The 17,562-nt window shown below is 38.2% G+C and overlaps 2 protein-coding genes across 13 annotated transcripts in view; one reads left to right on the forward strand and one right to left on the reverse strand.

Moving 5' to 3' along the window:
- Positions 1 to 559, reverse strand: part of SAFB (scaffold attachment factor B) — a 53,812-nt gene extending 53,253 nt beyond the window's left edge. For 2 of the 6 annotated variants that reach the window (XM_069086744.1, XM_069086743.1), the window contains exon 1: positions 220 to 553. In XM_069086744.1, the coding sequence (XP_068942845.1) occupies positions 220 to 405 (186 nt within the window). In that variant the 5' untranslated portion in view covers positions 406 to 553. Of the gene's footprint in view, positions 1 to 219 lie in introns of all 6 variants that reach the window. The other 4 variants (XM_069086745.1, XM_069086742.1, XM_069086748.1 and 1 more) reach the window with 3 other exon arrangements.
- Positions 560 to 815: 256 nt separating this feature from the next.
- Positions 816 to 17,562, forward strand: part of SAFB2 (scaffold attachment factor B2) — a 39,482-nt gene continuing 22,735 nt past the window's right edge. For 3 of the 7 annotated variants that reach the window (XM_069086740.1, XM_069086739.1, XM_069086741.1), the window contains exons 1-9: positions 821 to 1,135; positions 1,903 to 1,990; positions 8,821 to 8,885; positions 8,973 to 9,179; positions 10,410 to 10,472; positions 12,467 to 12,494; positions 13,425 to 13,932; positions 14,360 to 14,409; positions 15,220 to 15,320. In XM_069086740.1, coding sequence (XP_068942841.1) covers positions 830 to 1,135; positions 1,903 to 1,990; positions 8,821 to 8,885; positions 8,973 to 9,179; positions 10,410 to 10,472; positions 12,467 to 12,494; positions 13,425 to 13,932; positions 14,360 to 14,409; positions 15,220 to 15,320 — 1,416 coding nt within the window. In that variant the 5' untranslated portion in view covers positions 821 to 829. Of the gene's footprint in view, positions 1,136 to 1,902; positions 1,991 to 8,820; positions 8,886 to 8,972; positions 9,180 to 10,409; positions 10,473 to 12,466; positions 12,495 to 13,424; positions 13,933 to 14,359; positions 14,410 to 15,219; positions 15,321 to 17,562 lie in introns of all 7 variants that reach the window. The other 4 variants (XR_011168103.1, XM_069086738.1, XM_069086735.1 and 1 more) reach the window with 3 other exon arrangements.

Here is a 17,562-nt window from a genome sequence, read left to right on the forward strand (position 1 = left end):
ACGTACGAGGCGAGGCGGGGCGGGGCGCGCAGAGCTCTGCGGCCAAGGGTGGGGACTGCGAGGAGGGCGCTATGGTGGGGGAGCTCGAGGGCCCGCCCAGCCCCCCGCGCGCGTGCGCGGTGAGGCCCGCGGCTATGGCGACCCGGCCACTCTCTCAACCCCCCCTCCCCCATCCATTCTCCCGACCCTCACACAAGACTAGGCCCTAGGAGGCTCCACCTTCTTGAGTCGGTCCATCAAGACGCTCTTATTGCCGCCGCTATCCAGGTTCCGCTTCTTCAGCTCGGCCCGGAGGTCAATCACCCGCAGGTCGCTTAACCGCCGGGTCCCGGTCTCTGAGGAGGCGGAGCTGAGCCCTGCAGTGACAGAACTAGAATCGCCTGCGCCTGACAAAATCTCCGCCATCCCGAAAGGTCCTACCTCCGCTGCCCAACTCGCACGATTCGGGCGACTGCCACAGCTAGGAACACAAAATGGCGCCGCCTGCGAGGGAGCGGCACCAGTCTTCCCCACCCGTAGCGTCACTGCGCGCGCGCCGAGAAGGTGGTTCTTTTCGGGAGGCTCCCCCCGCCCCAGGCGCATGCGCCAGGCCTTTCTGTAACCAGGAAGGAGGGAAGAAGCCTCACTGTCTACATGCGCAGGCGCTCAAAACCCAAGCAAACTCCCGCCCTCAACTAGTAGAGCACATGCGTAGCACAAGTTGGGGTGGGAGGAGCCCTGAATGTGACTGTGAATCACGTGGGTGATTGCTTGCAGTCTTACCGCACGCATGTGCAAACTTCCTCCGAGTAGGGGTAGTGGTGGAAAAAAGCCAAGTCGGTTGGTGCGCATGCGTAACCGGAAAGGAGGCAGGCTAGTGCGTTTTCCTCGCAAACGGCGCCATTTTGTGTTCGGAACTGCCGCAGCGAGTGCTGTGTGTGAGGTGAGCAGCGAAGACAGGGCACCCAGGATGGCTGAGGCTCTGTCAGGGGCGGGCGATTCGGGATCTGTCTCGGCGGGTCTCGGCTCCGCCTCTTTGGAGACCGGGACCCGGCGGCTAAGCGATCTGCGAGTGATCGACCTCCGGGCCGAGCTGAAGAAGCGGAACCTGGACACCGGCGGCAACAAGAGTGTCCTGATGGACCGACTCAAGAAGGTGAGGGACCCGGGCACATCCGGGGCCCCGGCGTTCGGTTTGGAGGGGGCGGGTGGAGGAGAAGACGATGCCGGTGCGTGAACTTGTCGCCGCGCACGCGTATTTGAGCCTGGGGAAAGGGGGGTGCGCGCCCATTGCTCAGGTCGTGACACCCCCTGCTACACGGCGCGCGACTCCCCACCCGTCAGTCCTGGTCAACTTGGTCACTCTGCCCCGCCAGAAAAAAAACAACTTGGAAACGAGGGTGCTGAAACGGACCTGGGTTCCTGGGGAACCGATGTACTGGGAAGTTGGTGTCGGGGTGGGAGGGAGAGAACTAGGGAGAAAAGTACTTCATGTCCTAGGGCTCTGGCTGCTGTCCATACTCCAGCCGCCTTAGAGGGTGGTTTATTCTGCACAGAGTTACGACCCTTTGGCCTTTTGCCCGGATGAGTGCCTATGTCTCACCCGGTATAAAGTTCAGACAACCTGTTGGTTTCTGGTAAACTTTTGAAAAATTGGTAAATACATGGCAGTACATGTAAGTGGGCTGCTTGGGTTTAGGTCCAGTGTCCGTTAATAAATGTAAGGCATCGCTTCAAATGAATATAAGCCGTTTGGGGATGTGATGGTGAAGTTTACCTGACTGGCTTCTGGGCTTCTTGCCCGGCCAGACCAGCAAAACAAGAGTAGGGGAACTGAATGTTTATTACAGCGAAAGTTTATTGCTAATAAAGTACATAAAGTCACGCTCCTAATAAGCTCTCGTGAAACTAATATCTTAATAGGCTCTTGAGGAAGAAGGAGGCGATCCTGATGAAATTGAGATTGCATCAGAAGCTACCAGTAAGAAAATTCCAAAGAGGTATATGAAAGGTATGTGTGCAAGCTCAGGATAGAGCTTTTGGTGGACTGGAGAAGGCAGAGAACATCTTTTCTGTTTTCACTTTGGCTGTATTTCTTTCTCAGATTAATGTAGTTTTGATTTTATGTTTTTAAAAAGTGAGTTTAGATTAGCATTTAGTTGAACTAGGTAGGCATAGAGCCAAGCAGGTGCTTTCAGATGCCCACAGGCTTATGACCGTGTGCTTAATTCCAGTTTTCTTTAACAGTTACACTCTTGATAATGGTAATAAGAGTTTTAATTTTCATATGGCATTTAAATAAAAAATTAAGTACTTTGACTTATATTATCTCATTTGATCTTGACCATATCTTTGAGATAGTTGGGGAAAGTGGAATTTATATTGCCTAATTTTCAAATGAGGAAGCTCAGAGGTCAATCTTATGTTCAGGGGAGAATCACATTTTAGTACTAAGCAGGTTGATGTGAATTGACAGGTCCTCTGAAAATGGCGTATCTATAAGAACACTTACCAAATACTTTTGGTTATCAAAAATTATTGTTCATGTTCCTTTTCCTTCCCATATTTTGATCCATTTTAGGACTGATGGGCTAGAGCAGACTAGCATATTGTGATTGTTTTGATATGGGCACTTATGTTCCATTGTGTACAATTTTAAGTTTTCTTGTCAGAGAGGTATTATAGAAAAATATCCTACTATTACGACTTTACATTTTTATCTCAGGTGGTACTTTTTTTTTTCCTTTAATACACATTTCTTAATATTTTTTATTCTGAGCTTAAATATTAAAAATAATATTTCTGTTTACTCAAAAAAGAGGATTGCATATGAAACAATTTCTATGCTGCTTTAAAAAAACTTAAAATACCTTGTTATTTTCAAAACTGTTCTCTTTGTGCTTCCTTCTAAACATTTTTCTGTTTCTTCCTATGCATTTTAAAAATTGTTTCAGTTGCCATATTTTTTTTGTGGGGTGTTTTGGACGTTATTTCTAACAACCTATCTTCCCAACTCCTTTCTCCCCAATTTAAAACTGAGGGAGAAAAAAACCCTTGTAACAAATAAGCATAATCAAGCAAGTGATCTGCATAGTAGCTGTGTCCCTAAATGATATGTCTCCTCCTATACCTTGAGTCACTTACCTCAGGAGGTGGTTAGGAGGTAGGTAACATAATTCTTCATATATATGTACACTGGAAAACTGATTGAAAGACAAGAACTCTAGTCAATACAGTGGCCAAAGTTGTTTTCTTTTACAGTATTGTTATCCTTGTATGAATTGTTCTGTTCCTTTTCACTTTATATCAGTTTATACTGCCCCCAGGGTTTTCTGCATTTGTCTTTTTTGTCATTTCCTATGATAAAATATTGTTCCATTACATTCACATATCATCATTTGTTCTGCCATTGATGGGTATCTACTTAGATTGTGGTTCCTTTTTTCCTGTGTCCTTTTAATCCACCCTTTCCCTCCCCTTGCATTTCACTGTCAAGAAGTTTGTTTCCATGTGAGTAATACCTCTTGGTATTATCTTCCCTCTTAACCCTTTATTCCTACCTCCATCACTGCTTGTTTCTCTGTTGAGTTTGATGTATTTCTGCACCAAATGGTATCTGTACATTCAACCCTACTTTATCCATTTCATCACATGCCTGTTCCCTCTACTTCTTTCTCCATGTTTTTATACTCTTCTCATGCACAGCAATTATGAAGATAGCAAATTTCACCCCTTTCTCTCTCCATTGGTGTATTTCTTACACCTTCTCTTAAAACTCTCAAAAAATAAGTATTTCCCAAAGCAAATTTTATATTTCAGTTTTCAAACAGTATTTTTTCTTTCTCCATCTCCTCCCTTCCACTGGAAAAAATAAGAAAAACAACCCCTGTATCAAATATGAATGGTTAGGGAAAATATTACTTCATTGGCCAAGTTCAAGAAATATATGTCTTATTCTCCTTATGCACCCTGAAATCCTTCACCTCTTTGTTAGGAAGTGGACAGCATGTTTCATCATCAGTCTTCTAGAATTATGGGTACTCATTGATAGAGTTCTTAAGTCTTTCAAAGTTGTTGTCTTTGCAGTGTTACAGTTATTGTATTCTGATTGATGTCCATTGACTCAGCTATAAATGTTTTTGTACATATGAGTCCTTTTTCCTCGTTGTTTGGTCTCTTTGGGGTATAGACCTAATAGTGGTATAACTGGTTCAGAGGGGATATTCACAATTGAATACTTTTTGGCATGATTTCAGATTGCTTTCATGAATAGCTAGACCAGTTCACAGCTTCACCAATAGTGTATTAGTGTTCGTGTTTTCCCTCCAACATTTGTCAGTTAACTTTTTGTCTACTTTGCTAATGTGATCGGTGTGAACTGGGGCCTCAAAGTTGCTTTAACTTGCATTTCTGTTTATTAATTATATCCTTGTAGCATTTTCTCATGTCTATAGATAACTTGAGAATTGCATGTTAATATCCTTTGACCATTATGAATTGGCAGATAGCTCTTATTCTTACAGATTTGAATCAGTTCCTTATGTATCTTATAAATGAGGTCTAGAGAAAATTTGTTGCAAGGGTTTTCCCCCCCAGTTAACTGTTTCCTTTCTAATCTCAGTTGTGTTGGATTTGTTTGTGCAAAAGTTAATTTTATGTAATCAGAATTTTATCTTAAGTGATTGTCTATCCTTTGGTTATAGATCTGAAAGGTAATTTTTTTCCTTGTTCTAATTTGTTTGTAATATTACCTTTTATAGCTAAGTTGTGTGTCTATTTGGAGCTTATCTTGATATATGATTTAAGATGTTGGTCTAAACCTAATTTCTGTTAGACTGTTATCTAGTTTTCTTAGCATTTTTTGTCAAATAGACTTACCCCAGTATCTGGGGTCTTTAAGGTAGATTACTTTGGCATGTTGTGTACCTTATGTGTTTCACTGGTCAACCTCTCTATTTTTAAATTAGTTTAAAATTGTTTTTGTGATTACTGATTTTTTAAAATAAGTTTGAGAATCTGGTACTGCTGGGCCCCCTTTTTACTTTTTAAAAAATTTCCCTTGAGATCTTTGACCTATTGATTCTCCAGATGTATTTTGTTGTTATTTTTTCTAGAGTTATAAAATGATCTTTTGATAGTTTGGTTTGGTGTTGAATAGGTAAATTAATTTAGGTAGTATTGGCATTTTTTCTTGTGTTTATATTTCAAAGTAATATCTTAACTCTGGTCTTTCTATTAGAAAAGCTTAAAACCCCTGTAGTCCATTTTCTCGCCTTATAGATTATATTCAACTTTACAGGGTAAGTTATTTTTGTTTGAAAGTCTATCATTTACCTTTTAGAATTTTCCAAGATCTCCTCTCATTTGTTGTAGAGGCTACCAGGTCTTGTGTGATCCTGACTGGTTTCTTGGTATTTGAATTGCTTCTTTCAGGCTGCTTACAGTATTTTTTTTTATTTGATGTGGGGATTCATAATTTTGTCTGTGACATTCCCGGGACTTTTAATTTTTGGATCGTTACTTTGATTTGGTTTCTGGCTCTAATAGATCTGAGCAGTTTCCATTTATGATTTCTTGAAATGTAGTGTTGAGGCTTTTTTTTTTTAAATGGCTTTTAGGGAATCTGATGATTCTTAAATTAATACCTCCTTGACCTACTTTCCAGGTCAGTTGTTTATGATGTCAGATAGCTTTTTTTCCCCCAATCTTTAGATTTTGTTCTAATATTTCTTGCTGTCTCACAGAGTCATTGATTTCTGTTTGGTCTGTTCTAGTTTTCAGGGATTCTGTTTCTTGGGTAAGATTTACCACTATCTTCTGAACTATTTATTCTACTTATTCTTTGCTCCCTATTTCCTTTTATTATTTTTTTTTTATCTCTTGCTTCATTTCTTCTAGGTATTCATGTAGTCTTTGTGGAAAATCCATCTTTTCCTTTGAGTCACTGCTTGCAGTTGAGGTGGTGCTGCTGTTGAGAGGTCATATCCAGGGCATTCAACTGAACATTATTAACCCATTCACCTAAATTATGGTATAAAAAATTATGATGACATCATTATAAAAATAAAAGATTCCTTTTGTTTGTGTACTAAGGAATTTATAAATAAGACAGGACCTTAGTATGTGCTGTTAAGCTATCAATTTGATAAAATTTAGAAAGACTAAAGAACTTAGATTCTGTGTGCAAGACAATAGAAGCACTGAATTGTTCATTGGGAAGAAATTTTAAAAGCAGCTATTGCTAATAAAATGTGACTCTACTACAAGCAGTGGAGGACATTGCTTAGAAAGTCAGAGTAGAAAATTATTGCTGGCACTATCCAAAATTTTAACCTAGATTAGTTTTACATATTTATTTTTATAACTCTACAGCTGTCTTTGGAAGTTAAACTCTTATAGTGCATTAAAGTCCTGGTAAATTTGGATATGTTTTCTAACAAAGCTAAAATTTGAGAGTATAAGAATTTTGAGAGTTTGTGTGATTTTTTTTTTTAAGTTTTTTAAATATCCCAATAGGCATCTCAAACCAACTATGTCCAAAGCAACTCATTTTTTCCTCAAAACCACCCTTCCTGACTTCCCTATTTTACTTGTGGGCACCACGTTCCCTCCAGTCACCCACGTTACAGCTCTGTGTCTCCTCATTCTCTTACTCCACATAACCAGTAGTTTCCATGATTATAACTTCATATCTCTCCCATATGTCCACAGTAGATAGATCACTGAGTTTGGAGTCAGGAAGACCTGAAATCAAATTTAGCTTCTGAAACGACCTAGCTATGTGACCCTGGACAAGTTGTGTCTGCCTAGTTTTTTCATCTAAATGGGGTTAATAATAGCACCTATCCCCTAAGGTAGTTGTAAAGATCAAAAGAGATAATATTTGTGAAGCACTTAGCACAGTGCTTGGCACATAGTATGTGCTAATAAATGCTTCTTCTTTTCCTTCCACTCCTCTGTCTTCCTCTTCTCTCCCCTCCCCTTTTCACAACCTAGTTCAAGTAGCCCTAATTGGTCTTCTCTCCAATCCAGGCTATTAGTTTGCCAAAGTGATTTTTCTAAAGCCTATTTCTAGCCACGTCTCTCCACTACTGGGTAAACTTAGAAGAAATACAAAGTCCTATTTGATATTTAAAGTCCTCTGTAATACCAGCCTATCTTTCCAACCTTATATATCATTCTGTTTTCACAAATTAGGATCTTTGTTTTACTGTTTCTCACATAAGACTTGTCTTTGGAATGACTGTCCCTCCTTTTTGAAGTGCATTCCCTCTTAGAATCCATAGTTTTCTTCAGAATTTAGCTTAATCATCTACATGAAGACTTTTCTGATTTTCTCTGAAATCTGACGTATTTTGTATATGCTTACATCTTGTCTCTCCGTAAAGGCAGGGACCATTTTATGCTTAGGACCCCCAAATAGTGTCTTACATATACTAGGCTCTTAACAAATGCTTGTTGTGGTTGATTGACACTATTAAAATACATATCTTTATTTTCATTTATAATGAAGAGAATCAGAATGGTTTCAGAATGCTAATTTCATTTGCCCTGGAGAAATATAAATAATCTTGTGGTCAGATGTTAATCTACTTCATCAGAAATTTTATTATTGTGTAGCTCTAAAATTAGATATGAGAGAACTTTAAGCCTGTATAATTTGCAATTTCTTATGCAGTTGAATGTAATATTCAAGATTCAAATTATGAGCACTTAAAATAAGAATTTGAAATACAACAAAAATTAGCTAAGTTTTAAAAATTTCTGCCTAGAGGTGGCTCAAGATTAAAATTTTGAATGACTCAAAACTGCTTAAAGATTAAATTCTTTCTTTAAAGGTTCATATTAATATTCTAACTTAGAAATATAAAAAGTATTTTTAAAAGCATTATGGTGGATGGCTCTGGATATCTTAAATGTGTTTTTGAATAGGACTAATTCTATTAAAATTTTAACATGTCTTTAAATTAGGCCTTAATTGTTCTTTTAAATTGTATTGTCTTCTGGAAGCTATGGGCCACAATTGCACTCATTCCAACAACTGAATAAACTGCCTTCCTTTAAAGATAAAGTATTGCAGTTGAACTAAATTTCTTCTTTTCATGTCTTGGAGAGCAGGGAGAAATGCCTCCCCCCTCCATTTTTTAATCTTTTTGCCCTGCATACTCCCTTCTTCCTCCTTACCCTCCATAAGTGTTCTACTTTTCCTTTGAATAACAAAGGCAGCTGTACAGTACCTTGGTGATAATTTTGGAGGAAAATTGCTTATGTTTATATAATTATTGATTTTGGTCACATTTTTGTTGGTACATTTAGTTGTGTGTCTCATTCTGCCCTTCTTTCTTCCCTCCCCACCCTTGATGATTGTTCTACCTTATATCTGGAACCTGCCCTATTGTGAATGAATGAGTGAAACTGCTAAATTGCTTTTTAGACTGAGTGTTTAAATATTAGTGGTACTTTGCATAGATGCAGTGAATTTGATGCCTAAGGTGTCACTGTGAGTTTGAGATAATTTCAAGATCTTTACTTTGTGATATAGCAGGTGTCAGCAAGTATTTTATGACCAGATTAAAGGGTAGTGCTGAGTTTTTTGCTTTTTTAAAACCCTCACACAACTGGAGATTTCAGCCTCTTAGCTGGTGTTCTAGTTATAACTAATGTTAAACTACTACTGCACAGCAAAAAGAATTTGGATACTTCATGAAATTCATTCTTAGTTTGAATTATAAAAAAGAAGTTGTGCTGTTTAGTCTCTTGCAGTGTTTGCAAAGATGAATTAGGTATAAGAAGAGAATTTCTATAAGAATGTATGATATTTCACAATTATACTGTTGTTAGGGCGTAAGCCAGAGGAAGAGGGTGCTGAAGATAATGGACTAGAGGAAGATTCTGGAGATGGACAGGTAAGTGGAATCTTTTTGGTGGTGTGGTATACTAGTTCTACATTTTAGTCCAAGTAGCTATTATATATACTTTTTTTGTTTTTGCAGGAGGACAATGAAACAAGTTTGGATAACTTGCAGGATATAGACATGATGGATATTAGTGTGTTAGATGAGACTGAAATAGATAATGGCAGTGCTGCTGACTGTGGTGAAGACTACAGTGCTGATAATATTCTTGACTCCTTGTCTGATAGTAAAGAAAATGCTGATGCAGAATTGAAACAACTTCCAGATCAGCTTACAGAACATGCTGTAGGTAACTTGGAAACATCTCAGAAATGTACCAAAACATTTTTTAAAATTCAAAGAAATACAAGCATTGCTGTAGCATCTCCTACACACGTGGAATCAAAGTATTTTAAATCAAATAGATACTGTTGTCTTGTCAATAAAGACTTAATTTGGGGCCTAAAAATTCGTGGGATATGAGACTAATTATGTCCATGTAACACTTATGTAGAGCTTATCAATTGTAAAGGATAACTTGAATTTAGTTTCTGTTATCATTATTTGACCTTTTACCATATGTTATATTTTTGGCAGGGAGATGGGTTTAATCCTTTCAAGAACTTAATACATTATCTGCATCATAATAAAAGTTGTCAGAGAGCTGATTAGATATTATTTAAAAGAATCAAGCTTTTTTGTTTTTGTTTTGTTTTTGGCAGCCTTAGGACCATCTGGTCATCTTGGTGTGGACATTTTGTACTGGAATTAACTTTTTGTAAGATCCATTATCAACTGTAAATTGTAGTGAATTTGAATTGCAGGACTGAGCTTAAACTCTTAAGAGTTGGGGGGGGGGAGTATAATTCTTAGCATTCTTTCAACTGAAAATAAGTGAGCACAATTGGAATTGTGTAGTAGGGTTGTGTTGTTTCTTCTTTGCAGACTTGTATGACCATTTCTGTATTTACAGCATCTATTTTCTTTCCTTGTAACTTCAGTAAGCATTTCAAGCTTAGAAAAGAGAAAAGGGAACTATTATATAACACAGATTAATTGTGTGACCATGGGAAGATCACTTAGCCTTCTGGTGCTGTAGAGCCTTCATATTGATAAAATAATACTTCAGGTCCCTTCTCATTCTTCCTTCCTTTCCCTCTCCTCCCCCACCATAAACTGAAGATGTTTGGAATTTTTCTTAACAGTTTTCCCTAGATTTGGAGGTAAAAGGAACCTCAGAAATTATATTCTACATTAAGTCCTGAATTTTAAAAGTATCTGGTTACTAAGTTGCATTTTAATTTGCAGTCTTAAATCAGAAAGATAGAAATAGAAAGTAATGTGATTTTTCTTTGGTGCTTTGATTCAAATCTACTGGACTGTGGTCTGCATGGGTCAAATATGATTGATGTCTGGCGAATAATCAGACTGTTGGGGTTTTTTCCTCTTAAAATTTTAATGTCTTATTCAGACATCTGATGGCAAAGCTATGATTCTTTTTGTTTCTGTGAAATAATCTTTCATTTACTCTTTCAGGTTACTGGAGAAGCAGTTGGAAACAGTTTGGATGCTTCATCATCAGACTTCACTATAATACAGGTACTTATTTTAGTTCTTAGGATTTTAGTGTCTAGATTTAGAACTGGAAGGCACCTCAGATTATCTAGTCTATCACCTTCATTTTATGGATAAGGGAACTGAAGCCTAGAAAAATGAATTGTAAACTAAGATCACACATGTAGCATAAGTAGCAGAACTAGGATTTCAGGCCCCAGGCCCTCTTGTTCCAGTATTTTTTCTAGTATTTGATGCCTTTTAAGTCCTGTCCACTTATTCTCCAAAATGTTTCTTGCCCCTGTCCCCTCATTTCTCTTCTCGTTTCTGCCACCTTCTTGTAGGACCTTATTACCTTTTTTTTTTTCTTTTTGGAGGGCAGTTGGGGTTAAGTGACTTGCCCAAAGTTACACAGCTAGTAAGTGTGTCAAGTGCCTGAGGCCAGATTTGAACTCAGGTCCTCCTGACTCCAGGGCCAGTGCTCTATTCACTGTGCCACCTAGCTGCCCCATCACCTCCTGATAAGTTGAGATAGGGTAGCTATAGGAAAAGGAGAATGATCTTAGACTAGATCAGTATACTGTTGTTTTAGGTATAAAGATGCTAAAGTCCAGAAAGGTTACATGACTTATTGCCTAAGATCACTCAGTACTAAATGGCAGATCATGGTACTCAATTCCCAGGCTCCAAATCCTAGTACTTTTAACACAACTGAAAACTGATTGGGAAGTTGATCTGCTGCACAAGTTTTTAAACTAGGTCAAGTGAAAAGTGTGTGGAATTAGTCAGATGTGAAAATGTGAAAAAATCAGATACCTGATATTGGAAATCCTAGAAATAATAGCAACAGAAACATGCAAAATTTTAAAAAGATTTGTTTCATCAGTGTTGGGTACATCCTCCATGGATGCAGATTTTTGCTTCTCTCCATGCCTTAGTGGATAGTCTTCATGGATTGGTATAACTAGAAACAGTCATCACTTAGTGATTAGCTTCCTGATGATGAGCCTCTTGTAATTTAGCTAGGCTAGTCCTCAAAGTACATTAAATCTGCCAGCAGTCTTATACCTGAAGATTTTCCAGCCTGATAGGATCTGCCTGAGTTTGAACACCATTTGGTGTAGTTTTGCATTGGTAGAAACTTGTGCTTCTCTGATATTCTGTACAGTTTAATATAATTTTTAAATGAATAATTTGAGTTATATCTGTTGTTCTAAATGATTGTTTTTGGCAGCTTCACAGGCTAATAGTTTTCTGTTTGAACTGGGCAAAAGCAGATCTGCATAGAGACAAAATTGAGTGAGTCCAGAAAGAGAGGCTTTTAATTATCTATTTGTACAGTCTCAAATGAGGATTGAGGTGTGGCCCCAAATAGCCCATTGGAGGGTGGGAAGTTGATTCAAATGTCACCCTCCTTGCAATAACCAATTATAAGGCTTCCACACAATCCATACCTAAAAATCATTATTCCCTAACATTCTACCCCCTTCCTACTTTTTAAGCTCCCATCTCCCCTCCTGTCCCTTGCCATCAACCCTTCAGGTCGGTTAAAAAAAAAAAAACCCAAGGATGCCAAGGAACCCATAGCAGTACCTTTATAGCTACTATTAGGGAAATTTTCCCTCTCCTCCACTCCCTACCCTCCAGGTTGCCCCTTGGGAAGTTTCATCTTTTCCTTCTCTACCCCTACCCCCAATCTCAGTTTTATTGTAAGTGGGACAGTTAGTATTACATGTATGATTTATGGATACACACATTGAGGTTGTCTGCTCAGAAGTGTTTTACTGATTGAGGTGTTAACTCAGAAAACATGGGAGACCACAATTCGGTAGAAGTTGGTTCTTGTGAATTAGATAAAAAATTTGTGTCAAGGAAAATGGAATTGACAGATTGAAAATGTCTAAAACTAACTTGAAATTATTTTTTAAGTGAAACAGTTTGTTTTCTAGAGGCATTGTCCTGTAAATTGTTAGGTAACATTTTTCTGCCTACTGTGGAAAATGATTGGTTATGGTGCTTTGCTTTCTTTTTCTTCATAGGATAATGAAGAACCCCCCTTGGAGCCAGGTACTGTTAAACAGAAACGTGATAGTTATGGCTTGGCAATTTTCCCACTAATCTTTTGTTTTAAGCTTATTTTCTTTTTAAGAAGTGTGACTGTTGTGTGTTATTTTAATGGTGGACAATCCGGATCATACAAGGATCAGAGATTGGAAACCCAGTCATATCACCAGATCTGTGGAAATTGTGTTCTGGTTAGTTGAGGTAAAATATTTGTAGAGATGAAATGGTTATTTATATCTTTTTAACTACATTCTTTTAACTGATCTTGAAATAATTTACCTGAGTCATTCTTTTTGTTTCTACACATGAAACAGATCTTGTGATATTGTGCAGTATATTTATTTGGTAATTTTGATTAAAGCAGTTCAGGCAGTTTAAAGCTGTTATAGGGGAAGTTAAAAACATAAGAAGTAACTGGATTCCAGAAGAGGAAAGACAGTTTCTACATGAGAATTCCAAACGTATTGTTCCCTTTCTGGACTGCAAATAATACTCCTGCACCGTTGGAAGAGTTTCTGGTTTTCGTGTTGGACTGTTTTGTTAAAAGAAATTCAAAAGAAATTTCGAAATTGAGCTGTCAGTGAATGGTGATACTTTCGGTAAAGACCTTGGACTTTGGAAGCTAAGTGTGAAGAGCGAGACGTGACCAGCAATGTAACGAAGAATACCAAGGAACAGCCAGAAGGGTTTTGGGGGTTAAATCTTTGGGGTCCTTTTATCTTCCCTGTAGATTTTGAGGCTTAATATCCTAGACTGTTGGAATGCAGGTAGTTTTAAACAGTATAAGTTTGTGTACATCAGGGTTTTCCAATCTCTGTGTAGCTAGCAGTTCTCTTCATGTTAGTGTGGCAGCCGTGCCAGTTCCGCATTTGTGATTGCTTTATTTCCCTGGTAATTAAACCTTGTGCCATTCTATTCCTGTTAAATCCATAGAAAATGAGAAAATACTCGACATTTTGGGGGAAACTTGTAAGTCTGACCCACTAAAAGAAGAAGGTTCCGACCTGGAGCAGCCATTTTCACAGGATGCAAGTAGCGTGGGGCCAAACAAAAAGCTTGCAGAGGAAGAGGACAATTTTGTCACCGCTCATCCAGAGGAGGATGCATTAGATTTGGACAGCGAGTCAACACAAGCAATTGCCAGGAAGGCAGAAAAACACTTAGATATAGTGAAAAGGGAGAAAAGCGAGCAGAAAGTAGATGAAGAGAAAATGGACTCTGACACTGTAGTGGTAGAGACCCTAAATGATCAGAGTAGCAGAGTATCAGAAAATGCAGAAGCTTCTAGTGAGGAAGCCCAGGAAACACCAGAGAAAGCCTCAAGCCCTGAAACCAAAGATAGCAAAGAAGACGTTAAGAAAAGTGAAGATGAAGCTAATAATGAAGATTCATCTGCTACTAAAGAGTCCTCTACCAATGAGGGCGGTGATCAGAAAATGAGGTTTGTTTTTTCTCAGTTCTAGACCAGATGCTATCTTTTTTTCATTGGTCATTTAATGACACACATAAGCTGTTTTCTTCAATTGGCCAGCCAGACTGATGAAATTGTAGTTTACTTCTAAAGATTGTTTTATTTCCCTTTGTGTATTTTTAATGGGTGATTTGATTTCTTTCCTTTTCTCAACCTGCCATGGTTGTGTTTTTAAATTGTTCCTAATTGTCATCTTCAGCTAAAGAGAATTGACTTTAGGAATCTGACTTATTACTTTTTGTCAGATTTCCGATACAAGTTTGCAAAGCTGTCTTTTAAATTTTTATTTCAGACCTAATTTTCTGGTAGGTATTAAGTTGTAGTACATGGCATACTTTTTTGAGTTAGTTTTCCTAATGCTTTTTCCTACTTGAGTAACATTAACTTTTGTCTCTAGCTCTGTTGAGGACGACACAGATGTAAAGCCAACCTTAAGAGATGACAGAGGTATGCTTTTACTTATGAGATGGATAAATTGATTATATATTTTCCGTATTTTGGAAACAGAGGGTCATTCCTTAAATTTGTATCATTCCTGTCAACACCTTTTTTTTTTTTTTATGAGCAAGTTAAGTAACTTGCTCAAGGTTACACGGCCAGGTGTTTCTGGGTGGGTGCTAAGTGTCGGAGCCCGGATTCGATCCCCAGGTCTTCCCAACACTGGAGCCAGTACTCTTACTCGCTGTGCTACCTGGCCGCCCCTGTCAACACCTTTTTAAGGATATGATTCAAAGAGCCACACTATTTTGAAGCTTGAAAATAAATTTTCCACAGATGCTTTGATAGGACTGCAGGGCACTATGTAATTTTATTTTGAATAAGTCCTAGCTTTTGAATATTTGAGAAATAGCATTTGGTTTTTGAAGGTGACTGTCATTTCCCATTGAAATGATAAAAAAAGGCCATATTATAGCACCATTGTCTTTTTTTTCCTGACTGGCTAACTCAACAGTAAAAATTTTGATTATTAAAGTAAAATTACCAATTTTAGAGGGTTACCCAACAAATAGAAACTGTTCAGTACTTTAATTTGTATCTTGTTACTGGAGTTTGGTGATTTAATCATGTTTTTTATTCTTGTGATGTGCATGTATAAAGTGACTTATTGCTACCACAAAGAGTTTTTATTTGGTATCCTGAAAAGCTTTGGAAATTACTAAGGAATTTGAACTCACAGAGTTGAAATTGTGCTTAAGTGGGCTTTTTTGTTTTTAAAGTAATTTCTGGTAAAACTGTAATATTTTCTTCTTGAATTAGGTCGTGCTAGTAGCAGTTCTGGTAAGAATTTGTGGGTTAGTGGACTCTCTTCAACTACCAGAGCCACAGACTTGAAGAACCTTTTCAGCAAATATGGAAAGGTAAGATCCTATACTAGCTGGCCCCTAATTGTAATTAGATTTAAGTGAATACTTTTAATCTGAGGTAGAAGAGATACTTCCTATAGCCTTTTGAACAAATTTTAATTGCTTCTGTTTTCTTTGTTTATGCCACTATCCCTTCCAAACGAATGCTTCTCTTCCTATGTCTGAATAGAAGCTTAAAACAAATAGTCAAACAAAACAACCATTGGCCTGTCTGAAAATGGTTTGTCTCCTTCTGGACCTGTAGCTGATCGCCCCTCCTGAAGGGCAGGCAATCAGCCAACTTCTCTGTCAGCCCTCTAGCATCTTTATTAGTCTACATTGATTGGAGTTGTGCAGAATTTCCACTGTGTTTGCTTTTATATTGGTTCTCTCCAGTCAACTTTTCCAAGTCATCAAGTTAACTTGTAACTTGGTGAATGCTACACACAGGCAAGACATGACCCTTTGTATAGATTCCAAGCATTAGCCCATAGACTGTGCTCTTGCTTGTATCCTTCTCAGAAGGGACCAGTCACTGTCAGTGAACTTGATGTTGACGGGTCTTGGCATGTAGGACCTGACTAATCATTGAATTGCTGAATTCCTGAGAATAGAAATAGTTTTGCTGATGAATCCTGTTCGTGGTGTGTGTGTGTGTGTGTGTACAAGGTAGCTGGTTGAAAAATGTATAAGTAGATGAATTGTTGAAATATGCTTTATGTTTGCCCCATTTAAGGGTGATTTGCTTTGATATGCTACTAGTCACCAGTGTCCAGGTGTTAAGCATTTTATAGTTTTCTGTAAAATTAGAGATGGAAGGGATCTTAGATGACATCTCTTTACCTTCCCTTATTTTACAGATAAGGAAATGGAGTCCTAGAGCAAAGTCAAGTAGCTGCTTGTGTGCTAGGCACTGGGGACATAACAAAAATTTTAAGAGTCCTTAGTCTGAAGAAACTTAAGAATTCTGTTGGGGAAATAACATGGACAAAGATAAACACAAAATATTTATTAAGTAATTTGGGAAAAAGAAGGAATGCACTAGAAAAGGTCAGAAAAGGCTTCATATAGGGATTGGCACTTGAGCTTAAAGGTTACCAGAAATTCTCAGAGGCAGAGGAGCAGGTGGTAAAGTGGGTAGTGTACTGGATTTAGATTTATAAGACCTGAGTTCAAATCCTGCCTCAAACATTTACTAGTTATATGACCCATAGAGAGTCATTTAACCTGAGCCTCAGTTTCCTCATCTATAAAATGGAATAATAATAGCACCTACCTCCCAGGATTGTTGTGAGCATCAAATGAGGTAATATTTGTAAAGTGCTTAGCACAGTGCCTGGCAAGTAGTAGGTGCTACATAAATGTTAGCTGCTGCTGTTATTGCTGAAAGTTACATAGCTGGTGTTATGTGATGATTCCAGTGTTTTTTCTATTATATCATTCTTCCCCTTTAATGGGACATTAATGGGGTAGGGGGTTGTACTGAAAGTACACGTAAAAATTTCCTTACAAGATTTCTAAATCTTCTGTTGTACTACATTTTATACTCCTCCCTGTAACATGCAGAAATAGAATTTTGTCTCAAAATTAAAAAAAAAAAAGTTAAAGACTCCAAACATGACTACTTAACAAAATACTTGCTAAGATTTTTTCCTGGGTTCTTCCAAGTTGTTTCCTTGGCCATTTTAAACAGAATTAGGTGTGACTTATAGACAGGAACTGAGGAAAATGTTATACCTATAAGTGTAGCAGTAGTAGTTTTATTGTGATTAAATTTAAGTGCTTCATTGAACAGTGTGATATAGTGGGTAGAAAGCTGACCTTGGAACCAGGACAACTGAGCTGCAAACCCTACCCCTAGATATATAAAACTTCATGACCATGAGCAAGTCACTTAACCTAACAGGTGCCCTAGGCAGCCTGCATTGGTAAATGTAGTTTCCACATCTGAGAGTTCCCTATACTGGTAAAATCATAGGTCTAGTTCCTATCCATAAGAGGGTTTGTTGTTGGTTTTTTTTTGATAGTAACTGCCTGTGTTCATTTGGATCTAACTTGTCACAAACAAAGGAAACTATATCCATGTAAAGCAGGTTTTGGATTTTAAGTTTTGCCCAATGGAAGAAGTGAGAATTAGCGTGAGCTTACTCGTACTGGCAGTGTGGCTCCCTGAACGCTAACTTGTCCTGCTTTCTCTCTTGTGTAAGGCATCCTTTATATAGGTTGAAGGACTGGTAGGGGACATAGCTTTAGTGTC

The sequence above is a fragment of the Petaurus breviceps genome, unplaced genomic scaffold (assembly GCF_028583685.1).
Source record: "Petaurus breviceps papuanus isolate PSGF00001 unplaced genomic scaffold, PetGlider_PUasm1.0 180, whole genome shotgun sequence".
NCBI lineage: Eukaryota > Metazoa > Chordata > Mammalia > Diprotodontia > Petauridae > Petaurus > Petaurus breviceps.